The sequence below is a fragment of the Boleophthalmus pectinirostris genome, unplaced genomic scaffold (assembly GCF_026225935.1).
Source record: "Boleophthalmus pectinirostris isolate CB_2022bp ecotype Guang Dong unplaced genomic scaffold, ASM2622593v1 HiC_scaffold_8, whole genome shotgun sequence".
NCBI classification, from domain to species: Eukaryota; Metazoa; Chordata; class Actinopteri; order Gobiiformes; family Gobiidae; genus Boleophthalmus; species Boleophthalmus pectinirostris.
In genome coordinates, this window is record NW_026571515.1 from 15,912,287 (window position 1) to 15,930,755 (window position 18,469).

Consider the following 18,469-nt stretch of genomic DNA (forward strand, 5'->3'; position numbering starts at 1 on the left):
TGATTTAACACAGGGAGCAAAGGGAGGAGAGAATCGAAAGTGAAACATGTTAATAAGTTTTTGGTGAATATAGCAAAACAATAAAACATGACATGGTGATCTAAATGTGTTATGTGTTAACATTAGTAGTTAATACCCCAAAGAAGCAAAATGACTCCTTTTTAAAATTTAAAAACTTCCTGTTTATGTCCACAGGTCATCTCTGATTGGTTACAGCAGCGGCACTCTTCCTGCTCTGTCTTCTTCTTCTCTGCTGCAGCATCAGAGCTCTAAGTCCTCTGAGAGCGACCTTTCCACCTCCACATTACCTCTGCGGACCTCAGGCTCATCCCAGGCCTTGGGTAGAACCTCCAGACCTGACTCTGGACCTCAACCCATCCTTCAAACCGCCCACACCCCCCCAAATCAAACACTACCTAATTTAACCCCCGCCCCGTCCTGTGGGTTCAACGGCTGCCCGGCCAACCACCATCACCAGGCTGCAGCGGGGTCTCCTGGTGCAGGTCCCGGCTCTGGTTCTGGGGGGGAGCTGGTGCCTGTGGCGGTGGGAGGCTGTGGTGGAGGTGGTCTGGGCTTCAGTGTGACCGCCGGGGGCACAGTGGGCAGTTAGCCATGGTCCGAAGAGTCTGGGACAGAAGGAACTGCCCCGGTCTGCAGGCAGGAGACACCATCGTGAAGATCAACGGGGCAGATGTGCAGAGCCTTAACTTTGCTCAGGTGAGAGAATCGGACGAGGAAAAATGTGCAATATTATAACTAGAAAACAGTTCCAAGCATAACTAACAAGAATGAGGGTGAATGAATGAAGGGGTGTCTTGTGAGAAAACATCATGATTAGACAACAACAAATTAATTAATTACAAAGAAAATAATGCATTAAAAATATTAACGCATTTTATCACAGTTTGCATGCCAAACAACACGGAATGTTTGTCAGTGCACTGTGTTGTGGTACACCAATTATACTGACGCACACAGTTTGCATAAAAGAGACGTACACTATGTTCAGAAGGTAACAACTTAAAGTAAAATGGCACTTTAACTTTAAACTCTTCAGTTCTGGACTGGGATCTTAGCTTTGTCTACTATTTTGAAATGAAATGCTAATTATTTTTTTAAGATATTTTTCCAGACATTAAGAGTTTAAGTTTAAAAATTCATGTTCTATGTGTACTATTTGATGAAGTCATCCACTAAAATTCATTTACATAAAATAATTGTTGCTTTTGGGGCAAATATTGTTATGCGATTAATTGAGGTTAATTAATTACAAAGCCTGTAATTAATAAGATTACTTTTTTAATCAAGACCCGTGCAAACAGTTTAGTTAGTTTAGTTATGTTAATGTTTTCAAGACAATAAAAATCAGGTTCAGAGCCTTCAGGGACAGACATTTCAAATTAACCTTGGCTATAAATGGTGTAAGTTACATGTTTAAAGGGCTCATATTATGCTATTTTCTAATCTTATCTTCTAACTCCCTATTAAATAAAAATAAATAAATACATAAATAAATGAACATTCCAAATTGAAAAGTTACTCAAGAAGTTATTGAGTTTTCATTTTCAAACATGCTCTCTAATCTTTTATGATCTCAGGTTCAGAGAGTTCTCCAGGACCACACCAAACAGGGGGAGGTGGTGCTGCTGGTCTACAGAGCCCCAGGTGAGTCCCTAAACCCCGCCCCTTTAACCCCACACCTGTGAACCACGCCTAACCTGACTCCTCCCACTCCACAGGCTCCTCCCACCCTGCCCCTACTGTCACCCCCAACATCTACAAGCCCCTTCCCCACTCGGACCACAATTCCCATGATGCAGTGGTGCCTCCTCTGAGTCAGGCGGGAGTGGGGCTGGAGTCTCCGCCCTCCACCGCCAACAGCTCCGGTACAAAATTTATATAATGAAAACAGTAAATTACATAAATATAGATGATAATATTAAATTAATCAGTGGAAATGGCAGTGGTAAAGGTTCAGACAAACATCCCCTAATCATTTCATAGGACCTTTTTCACTGATATTAAAGCTGCATTGTGTAACTTTTCTGGGGTAGGGTCCATCAAAAGCTTTTTTCCGTGGAGATGTAATTGCTTTGTTTGAAATATTTCACAGTATGGCATTAAACTGTTCTATCTTTATGGAGACCAAACCAGGCCAAGCTACAGGTCAGATCTGGGGAGAGGCAACCCCGCTCACAGTCAGAATGTCAGAACTTTTGAGCTATACATGCATCCCGAATTTTTAACTTCCGGTCCCGTTTTTTGTCCTTCCTGTGTATCAATACTGCCCATTTCCTTCACCTTTCACTATTTTTCAATTCCGTTGAGAAGGGAAACAGTTTGAACAGAGGTTTGCAGTCACACAGATCTCATTCCCTTTTGCATTTATGGAGTTAAAAAACTTCCGAAGCCCATTTCTCGAGCAGTTTTCCGCTGTTAGGACATTCAACAACCACACAATTACGATGTCTGAATCAAAACTAAAATATGACAATATCAGAACCAGGAACAAAAGCGATATGATTCAAAAGACTTGAAAGGATCAGCTTTGACAAAAGACGCATCCCATTGGGAAATCAAACATGGCGGTCTGATGCTCCTTTTTTCGGAGGGCCCTTCCCAGTATGCGTTGCGCAGTGACCGGAAGTTCGAAAATCGGGGTGCATGTATAAAACCTCCTGTAATTTAATAAATGTAAAGTAGTGCTGTTTAATATCCAAAGAAACAAGCAGATGACAGACCCCAACCATAAAGTTACTTAGTGCACCTTTAATAAGAGATATGAAAAAAAAAATTATAATTATTTTATTTTTCTCCTCAGGTGCGCCCCCTGCTGTGAGTCCTAATGGACCCGTGGTTCTGATCCAGAGCACCAGCTTCCTCGACTCGGTACCGGTCACACTGACGCTAGAGCCACGAGATCTGCAGGGATTGGACGAGAGCCTGCGAGTGGGCGGGACTAAGGACTCCACAGGGGGCGGGACTAATGAGAGCAAAGTGGGAGGAGCCAACACACTGGAGGTGGAGCTCATGCGGCGACCAGGGGAAGGGTTTGGGTTCGTCATCGCGTCGCAAGAGAACAAGAATGGAGGTGAGTCTGAAAGCGCCACATACGGGAGCTTTTTCTGAAATAAGTTTTTTTTTTTTTTTTTTTTCAATTTGCACAGATTTCATGCTGGAACGATGAACTTAGATACATATGATATATTTTTTTTTTACTTGGACTTGCTATGTTTGTGTATGTATTGAGATAAGTTTAGGTAAATTAGACTCATTTTCTGTATTAATCTAAAAATAGAGACCACATATTTTTGTGGAATGAAGTGAATACAGTTTAAAGAAGGCTAAACACAATAGCAAATGCAGTGAGCACTGAAAGGAACTCTCAAACAAAGGACCACCTCTTGACATCAGCAGATGGTACAAAGCATTTTGATCTCTATTGGCCTGACAATGTATTTCTGTGGACTACTGTGGTCACTGTATGAAAATTTCAAACTTGATTTCTATATAAAAGGGACTATATTACTCTATTTTCTGATCTGTGTTATAATGTTGTTTCCTCATCACAAACATACCTGGAGTTGTGTTTTGTTTCATTCACATGTTTAACACACAAACCCTGCACATTTAGGCTGTTGTTACTGTTGTTACTGAGACTGTTCCACCTTGTGATGTCATGTGGTAATACAGGAAGTGCTCCACTGTGTTTTTAAACTCCATACTCTTTAATTATAATCATTTGGATGATTTCAGCCCTGCTTTTGCCCCTCTCTACTGAATTAAAGGTAACATGTAGCTGTTAACTTGAAAACTACACGACATCACAAGGTGTAACAGAGCATTTTGAGCTTTGGATGTGTAGACCATTGTTTCCCAAAGACTGGGTCGCAATCCTCAGGTGGGTCACAAGAGATTTTTTTTAGAAAGAACAAAAATGTGGCTGTTTGCTGCAGGTGTTCCAATCAGTAGGAGCAACTAGAGGGTGCTCTTGGAAAAAAGGATCAACACTCAAGACACAACGGATTCCAGGCACTCCAAAACAGTAGAAAAAGTTAACACATCGCACGAGGAAAAATATAATTAAAAGGCCTTTATTTGAATGGCCAAAGCCAACATGTTTCGACCTTAACTGTTTTGGAGTGCCTGGAATCCGTTGTGTCTTGAGATTTTTTTTAGGGTCGCCTTGTCACAGTCTGTATGTAGGTCAGCAATATACATACATCTCCACACAGCCCCTGCTCCTCACTTCTTCTCTTTTCACAGAATCTCCACGCACCCCCCTCCTCACTTTTTCTCCGTTCATGGAATCTCCACACACCCCTCACTCCCGCTCCTCACTTTCCTCACAGCACCGCCTTGCCTAACCAATTTTTCTGTGGGAAACACTTATTACTGTTTTTCATTGTTTAAAACTTGAGTAATACCAGTCAACAAAAAAATATCCTCATTAATTTTCAATAATGGTCAAATCCATCTTTATTTTGTGATTTACGACTAATGTTTATTAACTTGGGTCACTAAGATTTGTGACTTTTAAAATATGGGTCCCCAGAAAAAAAGTGTGAAACGCTGATCTAGACAGCATCATAATAAAGAGTTACTCAAACATGTGTGAACGAAACAAAACATAACTCCGGGTTTGTTTTTGAGGAGATAACAGCATTATAACATGACTTAAATCTCACAAGAGTTTTGCGTAATATTGGACCTTTAAACAGCTTCTTCCATCCTCCTCCAGTTTCCTGTAGCGTGCATGTTGTTTTGTGATAACGAGGCTCTGAGGTGGAAGAGCAGCTGTGTGGGCCGGAGCAGAACAAACGCTGCTGTGTCCCACTCTCTCCCTACACTCGAACGCACCGCCCTCAGTATACGGCACAAACACTGCTGTTTCAGAACGCACTTGAATGCACCTCCCACCCCCCCACACATTCCTCTGGTCCGCAGCTGTGTCGACCTGCTCTTACCAATGTGGTGAGGACATCAAACCAAAGGATAGTCCAAGATCAGACCTAGTTTAGTTTGGTCCTGGTTTAGTTCTACTGTTGTTATAGTGCCATTCTAGTCTAGCTCTGGTTTAGTCCTGCTTTAGTCCTTGTTTTTAATTTGGAGATATCCTACTATAAAAGCCCATCTTTAGTCTTGTCTTTATCATACTATTTTACTTTATCACTGGATTAGTTCTAGTCTAGTTCTGGTTAAGTCCTGGTTTAATCCTGGTTCTAGGGTTGTTTTAGTGCAGTCTAGGTTTGGTTCTGGTTTAGTCCTGATTTAGTCCCAATATAGTACTAGTCTAGTCCAGGTTTGGTTCTGGTTTAGTCCTAGTTTAGTTTTAGTGTTGTTCTGGTGTAGTTATAATCTAGTCCAGGTTTGATTCGGGTTTATTTCAGTGAAGTTCTAGTTTAGTCCCGGTTTGGTTGTGGTTTAGTTCTAGTGTTGTTCTAGTCTATCCCAGGTTTAGTCCAGGTTTAGTTCTGGTTTAGTTCTGGTTTAGTCCTGGTTTATTCCCAGTTTTGTCCTAGTTTTAAATTTGTAGGTAGCTCAGATCAACATAAACCCTATATAGTCCTCTCTTTCCTACGTTTATAACAATATTTTAATTTAGCATTGGTTAAATTCTATTAAAGTTCTAGTCTAGTCCCAGTTTAGTCCTGGTTTGTCCTGGTTTAGTTCTGATTTAATCCCAGTCTTGTCCTAGTTTTGAATTTGGGCATATCTCAGATCTATGTACGCCCTTATTTAATCCTGTCCCAGTATTTTTTTTCCTAAAACTTAAAAAACCCTTACCCATTCTTATACTATACTTATACTATTTTTATACTAATAACTTTTTTTTTGTTTATTTTTACATATTACTGAATGAATATTTACACTTCTACACTTTTTTTTTAACATATAATTCTGAAATATTGATTCCTTTGTATTCAGCTGTGGCTCCTCCCCCCTCTCTTATCTAGGCCCCTCCTCTGTGCATTTCTCTGCTTCTCAAACTCAGACCGAAACCACGGTGACACAGACAGGAGCAGGCAGGAGCGGCAGGAGCAGGTGTACCTGGGAGACTGTTAGAGCTTTTTCTGGATTTCAGTAGTGTTTTTATCATTTTGTGGTGCATTGTTTGAGTGGGATGGTGAAGATGTTGGAACGGCTGCAGTCGGTTCTGAAAACTGTCAAAGAATCAAAACGTAAGTCTGGAATTATTTATCAAAATTTTGGAATAAGAGCAAAGACCAAATACCTAAAAAATAAGACGGGGCTGAACCATGACCTAGAAGAAATAAATAAATTTCAAATATTAAAAAAGATAGAATCGTGTACAATGCCAGTGATGGAAGAAGTACTCATTTTTAAGTAAAAATACAGATACTGGAGCAAAAAAAAAAGAAAAATGAAGTAAAAGTAAAAGCATCACATGAAAAAATCTACTAAGAAGTAAAGTAAGTATTAAAATGCACATTTAAAAATGTACTTCAAGAGTAAGTACGTATTTCACGCAGATTTTTTTTGAGGTCTTATAAGGTAAAGGTAGTGATTTTGATACAGATTTGTGATGACTTTTGTTCAGTATAAACAACTGACTTGTCTTTTTTTGTAGCTGTTTTTGTTTCCTCAAACTACAAATGTGTTAAAAATAAACCTCAGCTTTTTCAGCAGGTTTCAAAATATAACAAAAATGACTTTATAGTAAAATACCTGAAAAATGTAGTGGGGTTGAAAGTATTTTCAGATACCTGCTGCCAAATGTAGTGAAGTAAAAGTATCCATTGTAAAATATCCTTGAGTAAAATACAGATACCTAAAATGTATACTTAAGTGCAGTACTTTGATGATGCTTTTACTTTTTAACTCTAAAATCCATTCATTTATTGCCCTGTGTAGTACCTGCCTTTGCACAGCTATTAACCTTCAGAACCAAAACATAAACTAATATTTGTTTAGCTAAAATAAAGATATGACCTGGATTTTTAAAGATTAGCTTTGGGTGGAATCTAAATGAGTTTCATGTAGTTGCAATAGCAGGCTTACAGTCACAGTCACATACACAGACTGATTGTAATAGTGGTCTTTTTAGTATTAGTTCTTTCAATTTGTCATGAGTAGTAGTACAGTGCTCTTTTGCATGTTTTTCAAAGCTTTTCTGCTCTCTGAATGTGAAATGAGTTTAAATAGTAACAGAAAAGGATCAGTCCAACAGTTTGAGTTGTTTGGATACTACAAAATACTTTACTTTTACTGTTCAGAACTACTTTTTCTGTAGTATACTGTTTTTGTTTGTGGTACTACTACTCTATCATTAGACTTGTTGCAGTTCGGGGCAGATTTATTCTCTCTCTTGCTGGGTGGGTGTTTGTTATAAAGTGGTTACTAAAATTTGTACAGATCGTAGGGAGCTGCCTCAGTTATTTTTATTAGGTCAACAATGGTTTAAAGTTCAGATATGAGTTAAAATAGGTTAAAGGGCCCATATTTCACTGTTTTCTGATCGATGTTATAATGTTTCCTCATAACAAACACATTTGGAGTTGTGTTTTGTTTCATTCACACATGTTTAACACACAAACCCTGCATATTTAGGCTGAGCTCTTCTCTCAGGCTGAAAACACTCAGCTTCACTAGAATCATTTGGATGATTTCAGACCTGGAATTTCCAGTCTTTAATGAGCAAAAGTAAGATTCATTCAAGATTTGGAGACGTAGACAGACTAATAATAAATCGAATGAAACATAACACAACTCCAGGTCTGTTTTTGAGGAGGCAACAACATTAAAACATGTCTTAAAGCCCACAAGAGTGAGTTTTGTGTAATATAGGACCTTTAAGAGTAGTGTAGGTTAAGATTAGTCTTGGAGCTATCGTTAAAGTTAGGACCAGTCTCCAGGAAATTCATATATGTCAATTTAATGTCTAATGTTCTTTGTCATTGTGTGTCTAGTTTGGGGTTAGTGCAGTTTGAGCAAATAGAAACTGCAGAGCTCAATGGGTCAAAGGAACATTTGCTCTGAAGTCAAAATTCAATGCTAATTTGTTTTACAGAAGCATGCGTCACTTAGCACGGTTATGTGAAAACAATGTGTGTTGGTATTATCTGGAGCCAAGTTATTTTTTCATATTATGTGGTGGTATGCCTCAAATTGGAGCAGAAACCCATATTTCTGTATCTGTTCATAGTTTTTTAATAGAAATAAACATATAGTTCATCTTAAAGGTCCTATATTACACAAAATTGACTCTTGTGAGCTTTAAGCCAATTTATAATGTTGTTACATCATCAAAAACAGACCTGGAATTATGTTTTGTTTCATTCGCACACGTTTGAATAACACTTTATTATTAGTTTGTCTACATCTTCAAAGCTCTGTTCCACCTTGTGATGTCATGAAGGGGTAGAAAACAGCTACATTTTTACCTTTTGTTCAGTTGAGATGGGCAAATCCAGAGCTGAAATTACCGAAATGAAGGTGAATGGAGTTTAAAAACACAACAGAGCACTTCCTGTATTACCACATGACATCATAAAATGGAGCATAGTGTTTTTAGTTTGAGAGAAGAACTCAGCCTAAACATGCAGTAGTTGTGTGTTAAACATGTGTGAATGAAACAAAACACAACTCCAGGTCTGTTTGTGATGAGGAAACAACATTATAACAGATCAGAAAACAGCTTAATTTGGGTCCTTTAAAGACATGTCTGGTTTCCTACCGTATTTACTGACATGCCCACATCATTAAAAACACAACAAAGCACATTAACAATACAAATTCTACTAGCTTTTATCACAAAATCCTAATTCTTTTCTCTTGCAAAATGCGTGTGAGAGTTTGATCACCCAGCCCAGACCCAGACATATTGTTGTATTGTGTTTATAGTTAATAATGATGTTAGTACTAATGTAGTTGGAACAGACTGGACATGCTTGAGAAGGGACATTAACTCCACATTTGACCCTGAGGCTAATCTGGACAAAGGAAACTCTCAAGGACAAATCTTTTATTACTGCTACGATCTCTCACATGAGGTAGAAAAGCACGGAAAGAAATGTTTTCGTTGATCTTTAAAAGTAACAAAAGTTATTTTAATTCATTTGATGCTAGTTTGAAGTATCAGTACTAGAGAGTGGTGGGAGAATTTGTTACTTAAGTAAACGTAAAGCTACCAGAGCAAAAAAATACTTAAGTAAAAATATCACATAAAAAATCAGCTTAAAGGTGCACTGTGTGACTTTTTGGTCGCAGGGCCGTCCCTTACGTTTATTAAATTAGAAGTGGTTTTATAGCTCAAAAATACCTAGAAAAACAGGGATTCTGACTGTGAGTGGGGTTGCCTCTCCACAGATCTGACCTGTAACTTGGTCTGGTTTGGTCTCCATGAGGATAGAAAGGTTTACAGACAAAGCAAAAACATCTCCATGAAGAAAAGCATTTGACAGACCCTCCACCAGAATATTTACACAATACACAGTACAGACACCTAAAATCTTTACTTAAGTACAGTACTTTACTACTTTTACTCCTTTGCATTCCACCGCTGGTACTAGGTCCAGAAGTATGAAGTATTCCCTGGTCTGATTAATGTTCCAGTTATACGCCTGAGGATGAGAGCATCTTGTATCTGTAACAAAACCTTTATAAACAACTAAATTATTAAACAGTAAGAGTGGGTGTTGTTTCCTCTTTTAGAAAGGTCCCTGTAAAAAGTCTAAGAATTTATTAACAGCTAAACACACACACCGATACACGCACATCCACACGCATACAAATGCACGCACACACGCACACATGCACACATGCACACACACGCACGCACAAACATTGTAATGTGAATGTTGTAAACTGAGTGAGATGACGTCAGCTCTGATTGTTCTTATTGTTCTGAGCTAAAGGAGTTTAACCAAATCCTTTTTACCAACACTGCCCCTGAATCCACAATGAAGTAGAGCAACACAGAGGGAACAGGGAGGTACTTTTGAACTCAAACATGTCGGCTTTGTTGTGCAGTATAATTATGTAGAATAATGTTAAGAGTACTCTTGGGCGATACAGCTTTTTTTTCACAAGTTTTGAATCGATTTTAATCCGCGTCAGAGTGGACACCGCTCGTCTTTCAAATGGCAGAAGCTCTTTTTTATTTTCATACTTATCATCTGCTATTATGTAAAACACTGAAAACTGCCTTGAGTTACATTTGTATAGATGCAATGGCTCAATAACCCAGCTTTGCAAGTAAGAAATTCAGGAGGAAACTCATTTCATAATAATCTTCAATTTTACAGTTTTGCAATTTTCAAAATCTTGATTATTAAAAACCCAAATTAATGGAAGTAACTGCCCTAAACAAGACTAGGACTAAACCAGATCTACACTAATGTAATCTGCAGTTCAGTTCCCAATATGAGCAATGATGGGAAGAAGTTACAGAATACTGAATACCTGCAGTATTGTATTCTGAACACTCAGAATACTTTTACATTGAGTGTCTTTTAAATGATTAAAAACAGTTTTATGTTTGTTTCACTGTGCCTTATGCTTCTCCTGTCACTAACTAGAGATGAACCTGCACTCACCACAAGTGCAGAGTTAAGAACTTATGAACTTATGCAGTTTGAAGCCTAAACTGTGTGATCAAATAAGTTCATGTGTTTCTTTGTTTTTAGAAAAGTATCTGTAATTTGAAAACCACCAAATGAAAAAGTAACCAGAATATAGTTACTCAAAAGCTGTATTCTGATTACCTATTCTGTGTACATGTATTCAGTTACTTCCCAACACTGCACATGAGCGAAGTACAGTGAGTTTGCTTAAAAATGTTACTGAGACTGAGAGGTGTTTATCAGTGAAGCTCCTCCATCTTTATCAGCTCAGGAACGCAGCTACTTCAGACAGGACCCAGACCAGTCCTGGACTCGGCTCGAGCCTGGTTTGGTCCGGGTTTAGTTCTAGTTTAGTTCTAGTTTAGTTCTGGTTTAGTTCTGGTTTAGACACAATACAATACAATTACAAACAATAGATTCAGCCAGGCGCTACCTCAGTGGGGCTTGGGGTCAAAGGCAGTGACAGAAGAAGTACTCAGAGTAAAAAGCAAAAGTATTTCGCAAATAACACTTCAAATGTAGTGATTTTGATATAGATTTATGCAGAATTTTGTTCAAGAGAAATTATTTTTTATTTGTATTTTTTGTTTGCCCAAACTATGACCTTGATAAAAGATAAACTGTAATTTTACTGTGAGATAAACCAGTGCAGAGAAGGACATTGTACTCATTGTTACAGATATGTTCACAAAAATAATAGTTTAATTACAGAGATATGAAGGGTAAACATTGAAAGCAACGTTGTGTTATTTCTTGGAGGTCATTGCATGATTCCTTGGAAATTTAAACATGTGCTTTTATTTATAGATAAGGTATGTTTTGTTTCTTCATGACTAATAGTGCTACCAATTGTTTTGAAACCAGAGAAGCTGATTGCCGATAAGGAGGCCAGATTTTGATTATTTATCCCAAATTATATAAATTTAAATATAGAACAAACTCATACACAAACCTGTTTTATTACAAACTAGATACGAGAGCTGTGTAGTCAGGTTTTGTGTTGTTTCCTCTTCGTAACTTGTTCAAATAAGATTGTTGTATGTTCTTCAGGCAGATGTTGGAGCCAAGTTAAATATCGGCCTCTGCTGGATATTTAAGTCCAATAGCCAAAATATCGGTCTAGTATATCGACCTATATACATCATCTATTTTTTTTTAGAGAAAACGTTTGCTATGAGTAAAGATAGCGTACACTTTTCTGTTGCGTTAAGTTGTTATTGGGACATGCACACAAAGCTGGAGTACTTGACTAGAACGTTCTCCAGATATGAGCCAGAATCCTTAAAGGTCCTATATTACATGAAATGGATGATTGGGATTTTCAAGCCATGTTATAATGCTGTTACCTCATCAAAAACATACCTGGAGTTGTGTTTTGTTTCATTCACACATGTTTGAGTAACCCTGTCTACATCTCAAAACGCTCTGTTCCACCTTGTGATGTCATGAAGCGGTTTTCAAATTAACACCCCCTTTTACCTTCAGTAGAGTAACAGTACCATTTCAGTAGAGATGGTCAATTACAGTAGCCAAGCTGTTGCCACCTAGTGCCTCCACTCAATTTCATTTCCCTTCAGCGACTAAGTCAGGAATCAGAATACACTAGACTGTTCGCAAAAACCCCGAAAGTGCAAGTTTGGACACCAGCCAACCAGCGAAGAGACATACATTCTGTGTTGTCAACGATTCTCGAGATCGAGAATTTAAAGCCGGAACAAAGAGAATGTTTGGTGAATTTTATCACGGGGAAAGACGTTACTGTCCTTCTTCCTACGGGATTTGGGAAAAGGTTAATATACAAGTTAGCCCCAGTAGCAAATTGGTTAAATAAAAAGTACCCGCCTACCATCGAGTGAACGAATCCTAATGCTGCGAGGTCAAACGGTTTGTACGAAGTGAAACCATCTGATGAAATAGGCTACAATTATAGGGCTAAAATTATCCAAATGATTCCAGTGAAGGTGTATGGAGTTTAAAAACACAGTGGAGCACTTCCTGTATTACTACATGACATCACAAGGTGGAACAGAGCATTTTCTGTTTGAGAGAAGAACTCGGGCATGTGTGTAGAGTGTGCGTGTTAACCATGTGTGAATGAAACAAAAACAACTCCAGATATGTTTGTGATGACATAACATTATAACACAAATCATAAAATAGAGTAATATGGGCCCTTGAAAACTGCATTTATGTGAACCCGTCCAGCCCCCTCACCAGAGCCAGCTCTCTCAACATGGAGACACAAACCAGGAGCAGGTTTTGGTGTCGATCCCAAACATTCTGAAGGAGACTATTGTGAAATCTCAGAAAAAATGTACGACCTTTGATCTGGATCAGGGGAGAGCACAGATCATGGAAGCAATTTTCAACAAAACAACAGGAATATTCCAGAAATCTGACCAAAAAAAGTGATTTATGTGTTTTGGAAAAAAGAGTTTGCACTGGGGGTACTGCAAAAAGTGAGTAAATGTCATGATAAGTAAAATGATCTACCAATGGAACAAGCCCCTTTGTACTTAAAATATGAAAATACATCTTGTTACTCTAAAGATAAGAAAAACAACAACTCTTTGTACTTGAAACAGTTTGTGTTGTTTTGAATCAAGAAAGAAATACTTGCTCTATTGGTAAATAATTTTATTTGTGAAAGGTCCTACATTACAAAAAACTGACTCTTGTGATCGAATAACCATGCCATAATGTTTTTTACCTAATAATGTTTTTACCTAATAAAACAGACCTGGAGTTGTGTTTTATTTTATTCACACATGTCTTTATTATTAGTCTGTCTACATCTCCAAAGCTCTGTTTCACCTTGTGATGTCATGAAGTTGTACTTTTCATGTTAACAACTACATTTTACCTTTTGCTGAGTAGAAATAGCCAATTCCAGCACAGAAATCATTAAAACAATTCCTGTGAAGATGTGTGTGGAATCCCTCAGTCGTCGGGGTAGAATCCATGACAAAGGAGAAATTCAATTTGTCAACTGGACAAACTTTTATTTAGGTCGAAAACGATTTGCTGCTTGGATGAGCTTCAGTTCATGAACTGAAGAAGCAGCGTGGATGAGCTGTGAAACGTTTTCGACCTAAATAAATGTTTGTCCAGTTGACAAATTTTATTTCTCCTTTGATTCTAGTGGAGGTTTATGGTGTTTAAAAACACAGTGGAGCACTTCCTGACATGACATCACAAGGTGGAATAGAGTGTTTTCTAGTTGAGAAATGAAATCTTCAGCCTAAATATGCAGGGTTTGTGTGTTTAACATGTGTGAATGAAACAAAAACACAACTCCAGGTGAGGAGGAAACCACATTGTAACATAGATCAAAGAATAGTTTAGTATGAACTCTTTAAAATTACTTAAACATTGCTTTTTGCAGTGAGAAATGGAGTTAAACCAGAACTCAGGATTAATCAGAAAATCCTCTGAACATAACTCAAACCAGGACTAAATCTGGACTGAACTAAACAAAAGGTCTCCAAAAGCTCACTGTTGTGCAACATGATGAAATGAAATCAAATATTTTTCACTGGAAGAGACTGGAGAATATCTGGTTGATCTGGTCTGTGCACAAAGTTATGATCTAAAAATAAATAATTGTTGACATAAAGGAATTGTTGTCACTGACTGGATGTGGCTCTCTAGAAAATTTATTACAGATTTATCGATCCAACTTTTTTTGGTCCTGATCAGTGGTGGAAAAAGTGCTCAGTTTTGTTACTTGAATAAAAGTGCAGACACCGGATCCAAAAATCTCAAGTAAAAGTAAAAGTATCACATGAAAAAATCTATTTAAGTAAAAGTATTAAATTACCAGTTTAAATGTACTTAAAGAGTAAAAAGTTGAAGTATTTTGCCCAGAGTTTGAAATCTAATAAAGCTTCAAATGTAGTGATTTTGACACATATTTGTGCTGAATTCTGAACAGAAACGATTGAGTTCATATTTATTCGTAGCTGTTTTTATTTGTATATTTTAGTTTGCTCAAATTATGAACGTGTAAAAAAAAACCTCAGCCTTTTCAGACAATAATGAAAAAAACATTTACTTTTCAGTCCTCTTTAAACATATAGTGCAGTATGAAGTACAGGTACCTACCTCTCAAATGTAGTGAAGAAAATGTAAAAAAAAAGTACAAATACTTAACATTTTTACTTCAGTACAGTATTTTTACGTTACTTTACTGGTCCTGATAAGAATAGTTGGTGAAAAAAAGATGACACATTTTGTATTTCTGCTTGAGCTGGTTGTCGTTGGTTAGTTTGATGAGCAGAGGCTGTGTGATGGTCTGGGTCTGAGTTTGTGGAGTCGCAGATGTGACTCATTCAAGTCAAAGTAAAACTGCTCCCGGCCACGTTCAAACTACAGCTGGGTCCGACCTCTGACTTCAACTTGAACCTGGTTTAGTCCTGCTTCAGACCTGGTTTAGTCCTGGTTTAGTCCTGTTCAGACCTGGTTTAGTCCTGTTTTTGACTTGATTTAGTCCTGGTTTAGTCCTCTTTCAGACCTGATTTAGTCCTGTTTTTGACCTGGTTTAGTCCTGTTTTACTCCTGGCTTAGTCCTCTTTCTGACCTGGTTTTTTACTCCTGTTTTGAAACCTGGCTTAGTCCTGGTTTAGTCCTCTTTCTGACCTGGTTTACTCCTGTTTTCGACCTGGTTTAGTCCTGGTTTAGTCCTCTTTCAGACCTGGTTTAGTCATGTTTTTGATCTGGTTTAGTCCTTTCAGACCTGGTTTCCTGTTTGACCTGGCTTAGTCCTCTTTCTGACCTGGTTTATTAGTCCTGTTTCAGACCTGGCTTAGCCCTGGTTTAGTCCTCTTTCAGACCTGGTTTAGTCCTGTTTCAGACCTGGCTTAGCCCTGGTTTAGTCCTCTTTCAGACCTGGTTTTGTCCTGTTTTTGACCTGGCTTAGTCCTCTTTCTGACCTGGTTTATTAGTCCTGTTTCAGACCTGGCTTAGTCCTGGTTTAGTCCTCTTTCAGACCTGGTTTACTCCTGTTTCAGACCTGGCTTAGTCCTGGTTTAGTCCTCTTTCAGACCTGGTTTACTCCTGTTTCTGACCTGGCTTAGTCCTCTTTCTGACCTGGTTTATTAGTCCTGTTTCAGACCTGGCTTAGTCCTGGTTTAGTCCTCTTTCTGACCTGACCTTCTCAAGGTCAGGTCAGGTCAAGTCGTCTGTCCTAATAAAACTGTCAAACATTCACAGGACTGAGCTCTGCTGTCAGACAGGGTGGGTGTAGTGCCAGAGATGAAGGCAAACTGAGACTATAGTCATATCAATTAACAATTAAAATCTAATTAAATATTCTGGATGGTGAAAAGTCCTGAAAATGGCATTAAAAAAATCGAATTCAATCACTGAAAATTGAGTTAATGACTAATGAACCAAAACCCTTCACCTGCTGTGTGTCTGTGTGTGTGTATGTGTCTGTGTGTGTGTGTGTGAAGTAGAGGACAGGATTTTTTTTATGAGAACTTGTTGAATATTTGATGATAATTCAGTCTAAATTCTGTGTGTGAGACAGGAGCATGTTCTTTCTACATTATTTATAATCTCAACCACAGAGACAAGTGCACACCACAGTGAACGCACCACAATATGAGGGTAATAAAGACTCAAACTGGAGGATACTGGTCAAAAACAACCAAATACTAATATAGTTTTAAGTGCACTAGGTAACTTTTTGGTTGGTTGGCTTTAAAAAGACCATGTAAACACTTAATTCTTAATGATTATTCAGAATTAAACTTATTCAGAATTGAACTTAAATCTGAATTAAGTGGGTGGTTTATTCCGATTTTAAAACCGAATTAATTTATTATGCGATTATGTAAACTTAAAAAATAATTCCGGTCATTCATGTATGTGCGTTGGGTCGCAATTCTGACACGATGATGCACTGCAATATGGTGAAAAAAGTTTGTATCATGTTTGTGTCCCCGGTGAATATGTAATTGCGAAAGATACCTCTGTTCCCCGTTAACACCGCAAGCTGTTCTCATCCCAAGTAATCATCATGAACTCATAAAACAGCAGCATGTAGAACTTTGTACAAACTCACCACACAACAGCGGTAAAAACATGGGGACACTCACCATAGCGTACAGCCCGTCCTTAGTCTTGTGCCGTCCTCCGAGCGGGTTGGTCAGACAGGTCCATAGGCTCAGTCCTCCATGTCCTGGTTCCATACGTGGCCGAGCAAGACTAGTGGATCTGTGCTGTGAAAGTGAGAAAGCGTGTGGACTACAGGTCTGCGTGGGCCGCGGGCTGCTCCTGTCCTCTGTACTCGAGGACTGCGGCTGGTACCGAGGTGGTGCAAAAACATCCAGATGTGAATCCCGGTAGACATAAATCTGTTCATGTTCCTGTCCAATCAGAACCCTTTCCCACCCCCAGACATTCAGCAGAATTTAATAAAGCTGATTTAACGTGTTTTCCTTAATTCGGAATTATTATTTCCATGTAAACTCAAAGGAGAATAATTAAATTCTGAACTATTTAATTTGGAACAATCATGTTAATGGGGCCAGTATGGTATTAAACAGCTCAGCCTTACATTTATTAAATTACAGGTGGTTTCATAGCTAAAAAAAATACCTAGAAAAACAGACTTCTGACTCGCCTCTCCACAGATCTGACCTGTAACCTGGTCTGGTTTGGTCTCCATGAAGATAAAAAGCTTTAATACCATACTGTGAAACATTCCAGACATTGCAACAGCAGAAAAGCATTTGACAGACCCTCCACCACAAAAGTTACACAATGTACCTTCAAATATTTACATTTCACCAACTTTGTACAGTTTGGTCCTTTTACTCACCAAGGTCCAGGCCCAGCAGCTACATAAAGTCATTTCCTCTTCTGTACAAACACAAGTATCTAGTGTCTCTCAGGCTTCTGAACTCTGAAGTTGATTTTATTGTATTAACCCAACAAAAGCAAATGTACTTTTCTTTAAAACAGATCCCACTGGTTCTCCCACTGCCCCCATGCTCAAGTCCATAGTTTATTTTTCTATCACAGAATTCAAAGTCTCTCTTAAGGTCCCACCTGCTGCTGTGACCTCTTCAAAATAACCACTGTTCAGGATTTCGCAAAATTCTGCTTTATTTACGTAACAAAACTCACACAATAGACACTGTTTACAGAGAAAACTAAACTCAAAGACTCTCTGATGCTTTGTCTAGAGCTGAAGACAATGGGGCGCGCCGTTCATTTGTTTTTATAGGTGCTTAATACACACAAAAATATTTTACCTCGGGTTAGGTTTAGGTTCTTCTCTACACGAACCTGGTTTAGTAATGTTTCAGATCTGGTTTTAATCCTGATTTAGTCCTGTTTCAGACCTGGTTTAGTCCTGTTTCCAACCTGTTTCAGACCTGATTTAGTCTTGGTTTAGTCCTGGTTCAGACCTGGTTTAGTCCTGTTTCCAACCTGTTTCAGACCTGATTTAGTCTTGGTTTAGTCCTGTTTCTGACCTGGCTTAGTCCTGTTTCAAACCTGTTTTAGACCTGATTTAGTCTTGGTTTAGTCCTGTTTCTGACCTGTTTCAGACCTGGTTTATTAGTCCTCTTTCAGACCTGGTTTAGTCCTGGTTTAGTCCTGTATCAAACCTGGTTTAGTCCTGTTTCTGACCTGTATCAGACTTGGTTTTGTCCTGGTTTAGTCCTGTTTCAGACTTAGTTTAGTCCTGTTTCAAACCTGGTTTAGTCCTCCTTCTGACCTGTTTCAGACCTGGTTTAAACTTTAGTCCTGGTTTTATTCCTGTTTCAGACCTAGTTTAGTCCTGATTTAGTCCTGTTTCAGACCTGGTTTAGTCTTGATTTAGTCCTGTTTCAAACCTGGTTTAGTCCTGATTTACTCCTGTTTCAGACCTG

The 18,469-nt window shown here is 38.4% G+C and overlaps 1 protein-coding gene across 1 annotated transcript in view; it reads left to right on the forward strand.

The window, feature by feature from the left end:
• The window catches only part of LOC110154456 (membrane-associated guanylate kinase, WW and PDZ domain-containing protein 1-like), a 51,091-nt gene that overhangs the window by 25,828 nt on the left and 6,794 nt on the right, over positions 1-18,469 (forward strand). The window contains 5 exon segments of the mRNA XM_020918447.2: positions 196-593; positions 596-717; positions 1,599-1,665; positions 1,740-1,886; positions 2,822-3,091. Of these exon segments, the coding sequence (XP_020774106.2) occupies positions 196-593; positions 596-717; positions 1,599-1,665; positions 1,740-1,886; positions 2,822-3,091 (1,004 nt within the window).